This window comes from Euprymna scolopes, chromosome 18, assembly GCF_053919585.1.
Source record: "Euprymna scolopes isolate OS-2025 chromosome 18, ASM5391958v1, whole genome shotgun sequence".
In the NCBI taxonomy this organism is placed as follows: domain Eukaryota; kingdom Metazoa; phylum Mollusca; class Cephalopoda; order Sepiida; family Sepiolidae; genus Euprymna; species Euprymna scolopes.
The window spans coordinates 95491953-95507560 of record NC_136499.1 but is presented as its reverse complement, the minus strand read 5'-3'; the positions used below and the strand labels follow the sequence as shown (position 1 = coordinate 95507560).

The following is a 15608-nucleotide window of genomic DNA, read 5'->3' as shown; positions in this document are numbered from 1 at the left end:
CTTTGACCCCTATTATGACCCCTTAATATTTATTGCTTTGGACTCAAATCAAGTTATTAAGTTAGATCCATGCCCAAGGAACCTATATCTAAAATTTCAAGTGTTTAGACCCAAAATTGTAGGAGGAGTTTGGTAGAGTTCTCAAAGGTCAAATCGTTGAACTTTGACCCTTTAACACCCAAATTTCTGTCCGAAAACCAATCACATCGATTTTCCCAAATCTCAGTACACTGTATATCAAATTTCGAGTCTGTAGACTAAAAATTGTCAGAGTTATTGCGTAGGGAAATGTACACACACACACACACTCGTTCACTTTTATATATATACTAGCATTTCATCCCAGCGTTGCCCGGGTTTTTGGATGTGTATGTTGAGCAAAAAAAAAAAAAAGTGGTAGTAGGAAGGCAGGCTCGAACCAGTACTGCAAAGGAGGAAAAGAATGGGGTAAAACCTAATGTTTATGCTGTTACAACCACCGCCAAACCGGAAGCGACATTTTTTAAAATTAAGGCTAGACAATCTAAAGGAGAGGATAACTTTAAAAAATATGGGCGAAAAAAGTGACCCCCCTGTAGAAAAGTGCCTAGTTGAAGGGGAAGATATTAATGTTTTTAGCCAATTTTTCGATATTTGTCGTATGAAAAATCGAACTTTAAAACGATACTGCTCTTGGTAAAATCCGTGGCATCTATTGAAAGTTTAAAATAAACATGCAAACATACATACATACATACATACATACATTTATATATTGGTAACTAAACATTTTCGACCCAAACTGATGAAAAAGCTTGCCCTTTCTCTGAATACCCTTTATGTAAAATTTCAAATATTTAGACCAGAAATTGTCTGAGTAATTTGAAAGAGACCGCAGAGGTCAATTTTTTAAACTTTGCCCCCTATTATGACCCCTTAAAATTTATTGTTTTGGGCTCAAATCAAGTTATTAAGTTAGATCCATGTCCAAGGAACCTATATCTAAAATTTCAAGTGCGTAGACCCAAAATTGTAGGAGGAGTTTGGTAGAGTTCTCAAAGGTCAAATCGTTGAATTTTTACCCCTTAATCGCCAAATTTCTGGTCCAAAACCGATCACATCGATTTTCCCAAATCTCAGTACCCTGTATATCAAATCTGTAGACTAAAAATTGAGTTATTGCATAGGAAAATGTACACAGACACACACAGACACACACAGACACGTTCACTTTTATAAATAGATAGATAGACAGAAAAACAAAAATATATACGTATAGATAAATATATATGGAAACATTTTTGTGTTTACTGCACACTTTTTACGCAAATATTATGCAAGTATAAATCATGTAGAATATCTGCATGAATATAATTACACGTAATAGTTGACTAAAGATGATCATTCCATAAGAAAACCGAAAAAAACTAATAAGGAATTAATTAAAATGAATGTTTAAAAGAATATGCAAATTAGCTAGATCTTTTGCTAGTGAATGCAATTATACGACCCATATATAAGAAAATTGTATTTTCTTTTTAAATAAATAGAAAGGAGGGTTTTTAATATGAATATAAATGCACACAAAAGAGAAACAGATTTATAGAAGTATATATATATAATATATATATATATATATATATATATATATATATATATATATATACACGCCTCCAGATACAAAGCTGGAAATTATTACGTCCCGGCTCGGTATATACAGCGCGTAGCATCCTTAAATAATCACACAACTGGTACTGGCCAGACTAATCGTTGCTTCACTTCGGTAACCTGCGAGAATTGGTGTGTTAAAATGTACACACACACACACAGACACACAGATGTGTTTGTGTGAGAAAGAGAAAAAATTCACACGTGTGTACAATTCCCTACCATGCGACGTTTCTCGCAACTGTTGGATATATCACTTATGGGTCCCTAGACAAGGAGAAACACGCAAATGATATATTTGATTAATAACTTCTTTCCTTTTAAAATTCATAATTTCGCAACTTTCGGAGATAATTCAATTAAATATCGTTAATATATGACGACAACTGTTTCCTTGCACGTTTTATATAATTCCTAAATTTATATTTTGCCATTTTTAGAAGAAATCTCACACCAATAATCAGGATGTTTCTTGCTTGTCAGTCCTTATCAAGACAAGTTCTTCATAATCATCTGCTGCATTTTGGCACGTAATGTTCGTTTTTTGAAAAAAAAAAAAATATGGCGAAACGTGTGAAACCATTTATAGAATATATGACGAAGCTGTTGAAGGTTACATAGCGGTTTTGAATAATGGTTTGCAACATTTCAAATATAGGGTTTCAAAATACAAATAATGATCGAAGAACAGTTTAAAAGAATCGTTGAAACTATGAAGTCATCCCATAAGTTCTGTCTAGGTGTCTAATTCTATAAAATTTAACAGTAAATGTTAATATCTGATAAAAATGAATAATATTCAGTTCTGCTACAGTAAGTGACCCATGCCAAAACCGATTTTCCCTTAGCAGCTTTCGAATATTTACGTAAACAGTCGAAAGATGCCGAATGAAAACGACACAATTCAAAATGAGACAATGCTATCAAGGAGGGCAAAAGTAATGAAACTGTCACGTTCATGACTATGATGTCATTTGTTGCTGGTTGTAAGAATTAGCGTATGCACAGAAAAACTATTTAATAACAAGTGAAGCATGCATGGTCCCCCGTGAATGCACAGTGAACGAGGCATAAAAAAATGACTAAGTTCAGCATCCCCCCACTATTTAACCTCAAAAGTCTCCAGGGGACGTCAAATCATAGTGAAAATGAACAAACGGTACAATTTTAGGCTTTAACATATGTAAATTTGAGTTCTGCAACCTGCAAAAAAGAAATAACTAAGTCCATCATTTGCTTCCCATTAGCCCCAAAGTCTCCAAAGCCTTAACATATTTAAATTTGAGTTAAGCACCATGCAAAACTGCTAAATAGACATACACAGAAAATTTTGGACCAGTATGGTAAAATAGTCCCCAAAATGAAGTGTTTTTATTAGCCCTAAAAGATCCACTGGAGCACACCCAAGAGTTATTGCGAAGTATAAACAAACAAAATTATATAGAAATCAGTCAGTTACAACTATTCAGAAAGTTTTATAAAAATCCGAGGCATCAATCATTTTTTTAATAAGCACAAATGTGTGAATTTTAGCCATTTTAATCGAAAATGCACCCCTACGGTGTGGGGGGAGGGTAACCAGAGTTTTCCCGAAAAACCCGTTCTGTTACTTTTTTACTCATATCATGTTTAATGTTTATGCAAAATTTCAAACAATTCAAAGACGTAGTTATTGAGAAAAGTGCGGACAGAAGAACGGACGAATGGACAAGGGTGAATTTACAGGTCCTCCGTCCTTTTGTTGAGGGACCGACAATATAAAAATATAATTTTACAAGAACGATATTGTTTTTAATGTGCGTCCGCCATCTTGCTTTGCTCTGTCTGTCCTGTCTACCAGAGAAGACAGACTTATTATTTTAGAGTTCTTTCCTTTCATTTCCGCCTATAACAGAAACAATATTAAGAACATGAAAACAAAAAATATATCAACTCAAAAAATAGCGGTATATTGAATTTTATGAAAAAAAACATTTTTTTAACGATTAACATACATGTTACATTTTTTCTTACAAGAAAGGGGTTTTTTTTTATGAGAAAGCTAGCATATATTTAATTTTTATTATTTTTATTTATTTCATTACTTTTGGTACAAATATTAATTTTGATGTAAATTAAGTAGGTTAGAATTAGTCAGTCTTAGAGTGAAATAAAATAACAGTTTCTTATATTTTATTTTAGGGAGAAAAACGAACATATTTTCCTATATTTTTTAGCCTTAGGTTTTCCAAATTTTTTTTTATTTTCCAAAAATTTGAAATTCTGCTGTTGCAGCAACGTAAACGAACGTTGTAGTTTACTGAATTCATAATTGTTTATATTATCGTCTGCCGTCTCGCATTTTTATTGGATAAGGGTTTCATTATCGTTCGGTTGTCTTCGTAAAGAACCGGAAGATATGTACGAAAAGTCACAATCTGTATCAGTACCTAATATTCGAACATCCTATACTCAAACATGACAAAAGTAAATAGACTTCCTTATTATAATTAATAACAGCGGTTGCATTTAAAGGTTCTGGTCAACATAGGTGAGATGATATTTATTATTTTTACTCTTTGATGAATTGGTTAATTACTAAGTTAATCAAAGTCGCAGAATTGAAAGACATAAAATCCGACAAAAAAAGAAAGAAAAAAAATCTGATTCCTTATATTAAATTCTTCAAATATTAAGACTATCTATTGGTTCCTCAGAAAGTAAAAATCAGATTCCAGATTTTTGCATTCTTACGAGTCAAACTCTGCAACCCTACAATTAGCGTACATACTTGTGTATAAGTCGACGTGCATTTTAAGACCCAAAACATTGTGTCATTTTAGGTATTACCTGTGTATAAGTCGACTGTGGATTCTAGAAAATTAAATGGTGCGTCTCATGACTTTTTCTTGCACAAATTTCTTCTTTCGTGTTTTTTTTTGTAAGGCATATTATAAATTGTTTCTCGGCATCTGCGAACGATAATACGTGCATTTACGCAAGTGTGATCTATTCGATTTTCGGTGCTAATGCACTTACTGATCCGCGCTATTTTTTAAATCGTATTTCCAAGTTTAATTAGAATTTTCTTATACCTTTTTTATTCAATTGTAAGGTTAAAGTACAGAATAAGTACAAAACACCCTCCCCCCGCGTTAAGAATGGATTTTTAAATAATAAAGTTATTATTTCAGCACGGATCAATAAGTGCATTAGTACCCGATTTTCATATATAGAATCAACCCGCTGCACACTTACATTCAACGAACGCAAATGTTTCTAATCAGACATTCTGTTGAATGAACTAGACTCGAACTTGGCACACCCAGGTTTTTAGTCTGCGCCGTTAACTACTTCGTCATCGTCATCCTCATTTTCCGAAGTCATGCTAATTTTAGACGACACGGAAAAAAATCGTCTGCTTTGCTATGGAGATATAATGCACCCACTGAATTGCGTAGAGAATTTCTCACTTACTGTCCCTAACCAAGGAATATGAATATAAATCATACATTTAACAAACGTATGATGTTTTATTTGGAAAAAAAGGTTAATTTTTCTTTTGCTGACTGATTCCAATAACATCAAGATGCTAGTACTCATTATTTGATAGAGTATTTGTAATAGTTATTGGTTCTTAGAATTCACAAGCAAATCAGCTCCACAGTTAAAAAATCGATATTTTACTTCTAATATGCGTGTTATGCTCTCTACAAAACCATTAAAGTGTCTTGTCAAAAAGACGACTTAGCACCCCTACTATCATAAGTAACTTATGAACTGAAACTGCGTGATTAGGACGACGTTGGGATTGGGGTGTAGAATTTTAGTAAAGTTAGGTATAAAATTAACCCACCAATGGACGCTTTTATAACGGATTATGTATTTAAAAAGTCGATGTCCTTAACGAATGTTAACAGTAACCTATTTTATGTCGTGAATCATGCTCATTCGCAATATCATCTAGAGATCTTGGAGACTATCCACGTTCGTTTAAAACAACCCCTTCCTTGTAAACAGGGAATGTCCTATATATATATATATATATATATATATATATATATATATAAATAATTGTATTATTGCGGTTATATTTGTATATATGTTTATATATATATATATATATATATATATATATATGTAATGATTGTATTACTTTGTTTTTTTTTTTAGATGTTAATTTAATGATACAGTTGTGTTTATAGAACAGTGCTCGATAACAACTAGACCTGTATAATTGTATAATGTATAAAACATTAATGGCTACATATGTGCATACATCTTTTAGCTATGACTTCTTTCAAAATCCAACATAATCAGCCCAGTAGTTTCAACTAAAAATTATGGACTTGATGATGCTGGGTTGCGAAAGAAATCACAAGTGACTAACGTAAGCACATATGTAGCCAATAATATTCACACACACACACACACACACACACACACACACACACACACACACATAGTATTTTTCTTCAACCTTGACAGGATATTGATTTTTTTTGTAGCAAGAGTTGCATAATCTCCAATCACATGTCTCCTGAGTCGGCGTTGTGAAATACCAGTGGCAAGTGAAGTCTCAAGCCGACTGGAAACAATGCCGAGATAAGCGGAGAGCACATACAGCGCTTAGAATTCCCTAATGGTTACCTATCTGGTACTAACTAGGCTCAATTTCGGTGATCTGACGAAAATCGCTGTGTCAGCGTGATTATGCCGTATATATATATATATATATATATATATATATATATATATATATATATATATATATATACGGCATAATCACGTTGACACAGATATATATATACGGCATAATCACGTTGACACAGATATATATATATATATATATATATATATATATATATATATATATATATACGGCATAATCACGTTGACACAGCGATTTTCGTCAGATCGTCAGATATATATATATATATATATATATATATATATATATATATATATATACGGCATAATCAAGTTGACACAGCGATTTTCGTCAGATCGTCAGATATATATATATATATATATATATATATATATATATATACGGCATAATCAAGTTGACACAGCGATTTTCGTCAGATCACCGAAATTACATATATATATATATATATATATATATATATATATATATAGAAAGAGAGAGAAAAAACGAGAGAGAGAGAGAGAGAGAGGGCAATAGTACGCGCAGAAAGAAACAAATTTCGGATTTTTTGTTTTTATTTTACATATTTAATAGGCTTTCAACACTATTTTCCAATTCACTACACGTAGTAATGCTATGTGTTTGTATTTGTGTGTGTGTGAGAGAGATACTACATTTTATATTTTATCTATAGAAAATTACGTTAAAAACGTTAGCAATTACGTCATAGGAAAATGTCACAAACAAGTAGTATAAGTTTTACAGAACTTCTAGACTTGTCTTAGTATAATAAGGGTTCCCTACATTTACAAAGGACAAATTAACTTGAGTGTAGCGTCAGAACAGATACTACACTCTGATATATAAATCAGAATGCAATATCTATTCTGATGCAACACTCAAGTTAATTTGTCCTTTATTAATGTCAAATTAAAATGTTCAAATTAACTTATGTGTAGCATACACTCTGATTTTTATATCAAGGTGTAGTATCTGTTCTAATGCTACACTCAAGTAAACTTGTCCTTTGTCAATGTAAAGGAAACCCTTCTATACTAAAGAAATTATTATTTTTGCCTACGTCCAGAGTACCTCTTTTTGGGAAGCTTGGCTTCCTCCACATTAAAAGCGACTGGGGGTCACATATTGCCCTCGTGGAGAAGCAAATAAATAGGAATATATGTATTTCCACTAACCTTGATTTCGCGGTACTGAACTGTAAACCAGATTAAGAGCGGGATGCAACACATGATTAAACCAGCGATGCCGAGTAGAATACTTCGTTGTATCCAATTGAGTGCCAAAATACACGGGCGTCCATCTTCGCAGGTCTCGCATCCGGGTGCGCACGGTAGACAAGCAAAACCTGTATAGTAAGTGTTGGGTGCTTTCTGAAAAATAAAAACAATGTCGAAATATATTTATTATAAAAGAAATAAAAGATACACAAATCTTGCATTGGCATACATGTATACGAATTTGCAATTAGACGATTCCATTATTTTCCCAATTCGCATACAAATATAAATTCAGTTCTTAATTCTTGATTCGGAGACAATGCCCGATTATAGTTCGTTAAAAAATTCTAACTATTCAGTTAAATTTTCGGATTACATATAGCACATTATGTGTAAAAGATTACGTGTGAAATAACGTGGAATGTGCGCATATAATTCGCAAATGTAATAATGTAATGATCTTATTACAACTAAAGATGTATTTCTTTTTAAAAGCTAAGCCGATTTGAAGTATTTCGTCGTGAGTTACGATTTTTCCGATTCCAAAGATGGGTATTATTTCTGGGTTTGAGAGACTTGTCTACCCTACTATTTAATCCATACTTGAAGGGCAAGTATGTGGATTTATACCTATTCTATTGGTATTGGTGAAAATGATAGAGTAGCCTACACAGAACCAGAACGGTACTCTTCTTAATATCGCCCACGACGAGGATTGGGCTGTCGACTTCTATTCAAGTAAGAAGTACTTAAGACTTCTATCCGATCATGGCTGACAGAACAAGACCAAGCTATCTCTCGTGGATTAAATAACAGGTTCCGTTCTAAATTCGGTACATGTTCTAGGTTGGATATAAAAATTAACTATTTTTACAAGATGTACCTGAAGAAGATCGGACGTTACATTGGTCTCGTAAAAGATATAACGAATAATCCAAATGACACTAAACACGAAAATGTTTGACTTTAAATACTTCTATCCCGAACTCAGTATCTAATTACTGTAAATGAATTTGCTATTTTTTGAAAGGAAGCCATTATTAACAATTATGTTCAATAATGTGTTACAACAAATGATCAGGTTAACATAGAAAGTTCTTATACAAGAGTAAAGGACGCAGAAGTATATTTACAAACTGTATAGGTGTTCGATAGCGAAGCGGATTCCTAAAAAGAGAGGAGAGCTAAATAGCGGAAATCAGAAATCAAGTGACATGCGCCCAGAAGCGCAATTCGCTATCTCAGCACCGGAACATCGACAAGAACGGACGCAGAACTCAGCGGTCTCCTTGCCAGCCAGCAAGGGAGTGGAAGTGGTTCAAAGTCGGTAAATCTAAATATGTAAATAATGTTTCCCCCCTTTCAATTCATTCTCTCTAAATCTCTCTTTTTTCTCGCTCTCACACGCACGTACATAAGCATACAATTTTTCTATTTTTGTCCTGTTTAAATAAAACTTAAATCAAACACGCGCTCACAAAACTTTCTATAAAACAGCTAAGTTTAACAGTGCAAGTATTACTAACAACCTGGATTACAACAGAAGATGCACGTGTTTAGACACTAACGACAATAAGCAATATCCTACAGAAGATTAAGAAATTCATTTATCAAGTCACATGTAATCTTAGTAGTCATCAATTTTTATAGGATAAACAGACGATTCCATTCTCCATATTTAGGTGCTATATGACATGTTCCTCTTTAGGTCATAACTGACTTTGTGGGTTTTGGGTTTATCTATATCCTTTCTGTAAGTCTCTATTTTTAAAAGTCTCGTTTCTATTGTTGTTGCATCAGCACCAATGTCCCACTAAAGCATAGACCTTTTCTATTACTGTAGGGGCAGTAACAACGAGGTACTGTCAAAACTATATTCATGGAACTGCGGTTCTTGGCAGGACTCCAGATGGCGGACACGTTTAACATTATGCAGTATTAACGCCGTAACCCAGCCAACAGGGTTGCGTTGAAAACTCAGGTGGAGAAGGCATCAGGATACATTGTTCACTGATTGTTTTTGCCTCTGCTTTTGACAAGCAATGCCATGTCAGGCGCAAAGCTGAAAATCGAAGGAGTAAAGTGGAAATGTTGTGTTTGCAGCATTTCTATGTGTTTGTTAAACTACACTTTCTAAGAGTTCGCATGCAATTGCTGCACCATGCCGTTCACTATGCCGAGGAAACAAACAAACAAACAAACAAACAAACAAACAAACAAACAAACAAACACTGAAGTCTTTAAAGTCAAGGAATACCTCGATTAAGAAGGGTGATTTCAGATACGACCTTCCTTACCTCTATGCAAAAATAACAGTTTCTTGACACACACATACCCCCCATATATATATATATATATATATATATACACAAACACACACACACACACACACACATATATATATAAATGTATATATATATATATATATATATATATATAATTGTGATATTATATCCATTTCTGTGGAAATATATTTTCTTATAATATATCCAAATGATTATTAAAGAAACTCAATGTAATTATAGAGCAATATAGTGAAAAAGTGACAAAAGACTATATTCCAAAGTTCATGATGTTGACCATCTTATAATTTATTCCTTTAATTCAGTTGACATTCGCAATTCTTGACAGTATCTGTTTCGTAGCGCAAAACCAACCACTTAATTAATATATCAGTCAGGAATCTATTATGCCCTTAACTCATGAGAAAAATAGCAACAATCAATGCGTCAACAAGAAGTAAAGTGCCTTTTCACATGATTAAAATCCGAAAATTGGAAGAGAAGCTGTAAATACCGTATACTATGTTTCCATTTCCCCATAATATATATATATTGGGGAAGTGATATACAAACTGCTATTAGCGTATTAAGCGAACCCTTTGTGTAAACAAATCGAACGGAGGCATTTGGATGATGTTTAAATATCGTTAATTCACTACCCACACAACAGCAGCCGTATAGCGTAATGGTGAGAAGCCTTAGTTGTTATTTGGGCGGTCGGGTTTCGATCCTGGCTTAAGGTAGTTGCCTGTCTAGCCGCACTGATGAGCTGTGATACAGCGGAACAGTACTGCATGTTGATGACTATATATATATATGTGTGTGTATGTGTGTGTATGTACATGCATGTATATATATGCATATGTATATATAAGTATGTATATATATATATATATATGTATTTATTATTTAAATTAGCAGTATGTATTTTATTGCTTTCTTCCCTAATCTTGCATTCCTCAAAGATGTTGGCGACTCAGTCTACAATCTTCAGAAAAGTTGGCCGTTTGTTTAGTATTAATTCAATTTTCTAAAATATTTGAAGAATTCCTGCTATAGAATACAAACGACCGAATCTAGTTAGGGAACTCAAAAAAGCCAAGATAGCTGGTGGTTTACTCGTATATATATATATATATATATATATATATATATATATATATATATATATGGCCTTGATAAGTGGTTATACCTAGGTAAAAAAACATAGGCATAACCACTTATCAAGGCCAGAAACCTCTCAAGGATAAAGGTTAAGAGTGTACAGTAGTCAATTGGATAATATAGTAATCGTTAGTAATGGAAATTCGGTAAATTTGTTAACTTAAGTGGAATGGCTCATCAAGAACTTGTTTATGTTGGACTTGGAGACAACCATATTGTAGTCAGCTGGAAAGCAGGAAAACGGGAGACAATTCCACAGGCATGCAGTTCTAAGAAAGAAGATTTTTTCATGGTAGTTTTTTGAAGTACTCCAACATTGCAATGAATCCCAATTTTTTCCAATCCACTTGTCAAATCCTTTTGTTAAACACGCCAGGGCTCGCATCACAATAAATACAACGTTTACCTTCTTTCACTTCCACAATCTTCTATTTCCCTTTTCAAATCTTGGTAATTTTCGACCTTCTCGTTTTCTTTTCCCTCCACATTCACATCAGCTGGCATATCAATAATTATTGCCTTATATTCCTATTTTTCCAACATGACTTTATCTGGTCTCATGCTTCAATCACATTATCAGATTGGATATTCGTATTTCACAATAATTTCACATTATCACTTTCCACCATCCCTTCTGGAACATGATCATACCATTTTTTACTGCATTCTAACCCTCTTTTCTTTCATATATCCCAACGGACCTTTCTCAAAATATTGTCATTCCGTACCTATACTCCTTTTGAGCTAACTTCTCACTACTGTTGATGAAGTGTTGTACATTCTTTACCTTTCTGTCAACACAGTCGACATACGGGGACTTTCAGCCATTTTATCGATGTGATACTTCATATAATTTGTCTTGAGCGCTTCTTCCTATTCGGCACATATTAGGGCTTCTGTCCCAACCTTCAATTCACATTTTGACAACCATGGCCAGATTTTTCCATTATCCACTTCCTCTGGTAAATCTCTACAGAACTGACCATGCATTTTCTTTTCAATCCATTTTTCTTTCATTTTTTGTTCATTTATTGTCTTAAACTCCTTGCTTCTTGCTAGTTCACTCTTGCAATTTTTAAAATTCTGATACGCCCTTGATAAGCTTTTCTTGACAGTTGAAGCTGTAAACTTTCAGATTATTTTCTTCTTCTTTTACACATCGTTCTACACCTACTAGTCCTCTTTCTCTTTCTTTTCTTTTCACATGCAACCTATCAACATCACTTTAGATTGAAGAGCTCTATTCATTGTCACAGTTTTCCTTGTCTTCCCGTTCATATCTTTCAACTCATGTTGTTTCCAGTGAATAAAACCGGTCCTATATCGAAATATAGTTACTGTACATGTGTCTATTGCGGATATTTTGTTTCTCCCAATTAATCTTGACCTAAGACCCAACGCTAGTCTCCGCTTGTATTCTTTTTCTACTGTTTCCTTCACTATTATTATTATTATTATTATTATTATTATTATTGGCTCACAAGGAGCTTTCACGCAGGTCTTCAAAGATTTCTCCCTGAAAAAGGCCTGTGGTGTTCCCTGGGAGCTGAGTAACAACAAGTCTGCCTAGGTTTCCAGTAGTCTCCACCTCTTTCGATAACATTTGTAAATAAACTAGCATTATTGCAACAGTTGCTTGCCATTGATTTCTCGTTAGCAGCGGTTATTGGTCTTTGCTGGAATTTGAGTGGCAATAAATCTCCCCCAAGGCCCCAGTTTTCATCGCACTTATCCGGCTGAAGTCTGGTCAGTTCATCGGTCTTTACTTCCTCCTTAACTCTACTAGGTTATTTGCTCTCGCTCTTTTTTTTGGGGGGGGCATTGATGTGGCAATGCGAGTAGGGTTGGGTTAGAGAACTTATAGATATGCGGCTTCAGTATTCTAAGTTCCATGTAGTGTTTAATGTTTTGCCTTTGCAGCAGTTTGTCTGGCCCGCACTTGTTGCTCTTGCGTGTTAGTTTCCACATTGAAGGAGTTTCCTTAATATTTAAGCTGTTTTCATTATTGTTATTCGTTGTATTTTTCCAGCCATTCCTTTCATTCGAATTTATCCCATTCTTTTTTCAAACTTTTTCTGGATTGTTCCTAGTGCTCCTACTGTTATAGGTATTATTTTGATTTTCTTCATCTTCCATATCCTTTTCAGCTCTCTGGCTAGCTTTGTGTATTTGCTCCGTTTCTACTTTTCTTTGATGTGATCAGTTGGAACAGCAAAGTATACAATTTGACAGGCTTTTTCTTTCTTGTTAATTATGACGACATCCGGTCTTCTTGCTTGGATGGATTTATCAGTTTGTATGTCCATGTTTCATAGAACGTTGTGATTCTCGTTTTCAAATACTGTTGCTGGCTTATGTTTGTACCACTTGTCTGTGCGTTAAGATGCAGTCGTTTGCATATTTCCCAGTGTACTACCCCTCCCACTTGGTCGTGTCTGTTCTTGTATTCCTTTTGGGCCAGTTTACTGCATTCACTTATTATATGGTTTATCGTCTCGTCTCGTTGCCCACAGAGTCTGCATTTGCTGTTTTCTTGTGTTTAGTCGATCTTTGCTTTGATGCGGTTGGTTCTTATCGAGTTGTCTTGTGCTGTAGTTATTAGGGATTCAGTTTCTCGGCTTATGTATCCTTTTCACATCCATGTCCAGGTGTTTTCGTTATTTTCAACTTTTGTCATCCTTATGAACCATTCACGCAATCTTTTATTATTATTATTATTATTATTATTATTATTATTATTATTATTATTATTATTATTATTATCTATAAATTAATACGCTAACTCGCCTCGATCGTTATTATTCTGACATCCCTTAAAGAAAATGGATTATCCCAAATGGCTAATAAAATTTGAAATAATAAAACAAAAGAATTTGTGTCGCTCTAAAGATAAAACCTAGCCACATTTTGATTGGATGACGAAAACCCTAGCCACATCTTGATGGGTTAAAAGAAATCTTGCTTACCAATGAAATCTAAAAAAAATTAAAAAAAAAACGCGGGGTTTTAACTTTCTGTTCAAAAGTATTAAATGGGTTAAATTTTTATGTACGCATAAACTTTTAATTATAAAAACTTATAGAAAAATATAGAAAAAAAACTAACTGAAATTGTTAATTGGAGGATTCTGTTATGTAAATTTTAAATGAATGTAATAGATTCTTTTTAAAGATTTAAATTATTATTTGTTTATTGTGTGAGCTTAATAACAGACTTGTAATAAATATTTACTTCCAATGTTTTTTTTAAAAAGTTTAACTTATTTCAAACTGATATAGTTTATTGCACAGTTAGTAAAATGAAATTAAAAGAAAAAATATTTGAATGTTTTTGCGTCTATGTTACTGCGCTATTTTTTAAATATTATTTAAGAGTCAAATTTAATTTTTACGATATGTTTTATTAATTTGTTTGATGGAAGTACAACATAATTATAAAACACCCTCCCCATGTTAAGAATGGCTTTCTAAATAACGATTTCAATGCGGTAAGATAGATGCATAAATACCATCATTTTCTTTTTTCGAATTATTTACTCAAGAACCAGATTTGATGGGATATTATTTTAAATTCATAATGATGGATGTGTTTGAAAAAAAATTTTTTTTACTTATTTCTTATTTATTTCTTCTTATTATTATTGTTATTGTCATTATTATTATCATTATCATTATCTTTATTATTATTATTATTATTATTATTTCTATTATTATAACATTATTATTATTATTAATTATTAATCATCAATATTATCATTATTATTACGATTATCATTATCATTCTTCTTCTTCTGATTATTATTATTATTTACTTATTTACTTAATAACTTACTTACTAGAAGTTTTCGCACACAATATTTGAAGATTTAAAGAACTTGTAGCAGAGTTTCACCCCAGAATTGCTTTTTTTTATTTTAATACAACCAGAAAAGAGTTGATATGCCGTAAAAAATAAACCAAACGAAACACTATGAATAAATATTTTAAGATATAAACAATTTGCAGCATAATTCTCCCCCAGAATTGCTGGATTCGGCATTAAATATAACAAGAAAAGAATTAATATACTGTAAAACAAAACAATCAAACCAAAACGAAACAATCATTCATAATGATCTGTCCATTAGTTTAGAAGTAAATCATATACGTATAAATATATAAACATATACACGTACCTAACTTTACCATGCATAGAGATGTAGAACTCTTATGGTAACATATGAAATTTCTTTTAATTCACAGAAAACTTGATAAATGTCAAAATTTAATCATCTATCAGGTGTCATTTCGATTTATTGAAGCTATTCGAAATACAGAGAAAATAAATAGAGTCAAGGTGAATCCTTTCGGAAAACGTAACGAATAAAATTCAAATTAATACATTTTATATCGATTTGTGTCGAGTGAGAGTGGGGAGTGGAATTCAGCATCTGACTTTGAAGAAAATGGAAAAGTGAGATTATTTTCGGACGTCTTTTTATTCCATCAATCCCCAGGGTGACGACGTCGCAGACTTAAATATTTACGAAACATTATGTTATGTTATGCTGAAGCAACATCGAGTGACCTTGCTGATAGTCGATTTAGAACATCGACTATTATTATTAAAAAAGTCAAATGTTAGATAATGAATATTATTATTATTTTT

The 15608-nt window shown here is 32.9% G+C and overlaps 1 protein-coding gene across 3 annotated transcripts in view; it reads right to left on the bottom strand.

The window, feature by feature from the left end:
• LOC145297688 (metabotropic glycine receptor-like) overlaps positions 1 to 15608 on the bottom strand; it is a 1009734-nt gene that overhangs the window by 218378 nt on the left and 775748 nt on the right. For all 3 annotated transcript variants that reach the window (XR_013870309.1, XM_080143885.1, XM_080143886.1), the window contains exon 7: positions 7474 to 7668. Coding sequence is in view for 2 of the 3 variants with exons in the window: in XM_080143885.1 (XP_080000011.1) it covers positions 7474 to 7668 (195 nt within the window). In the remaining variant the exon portion in view is untranslated. The remainder of the gene's footprint in view (positions 1 to 7473; positions 7669 to 15608) is intronic.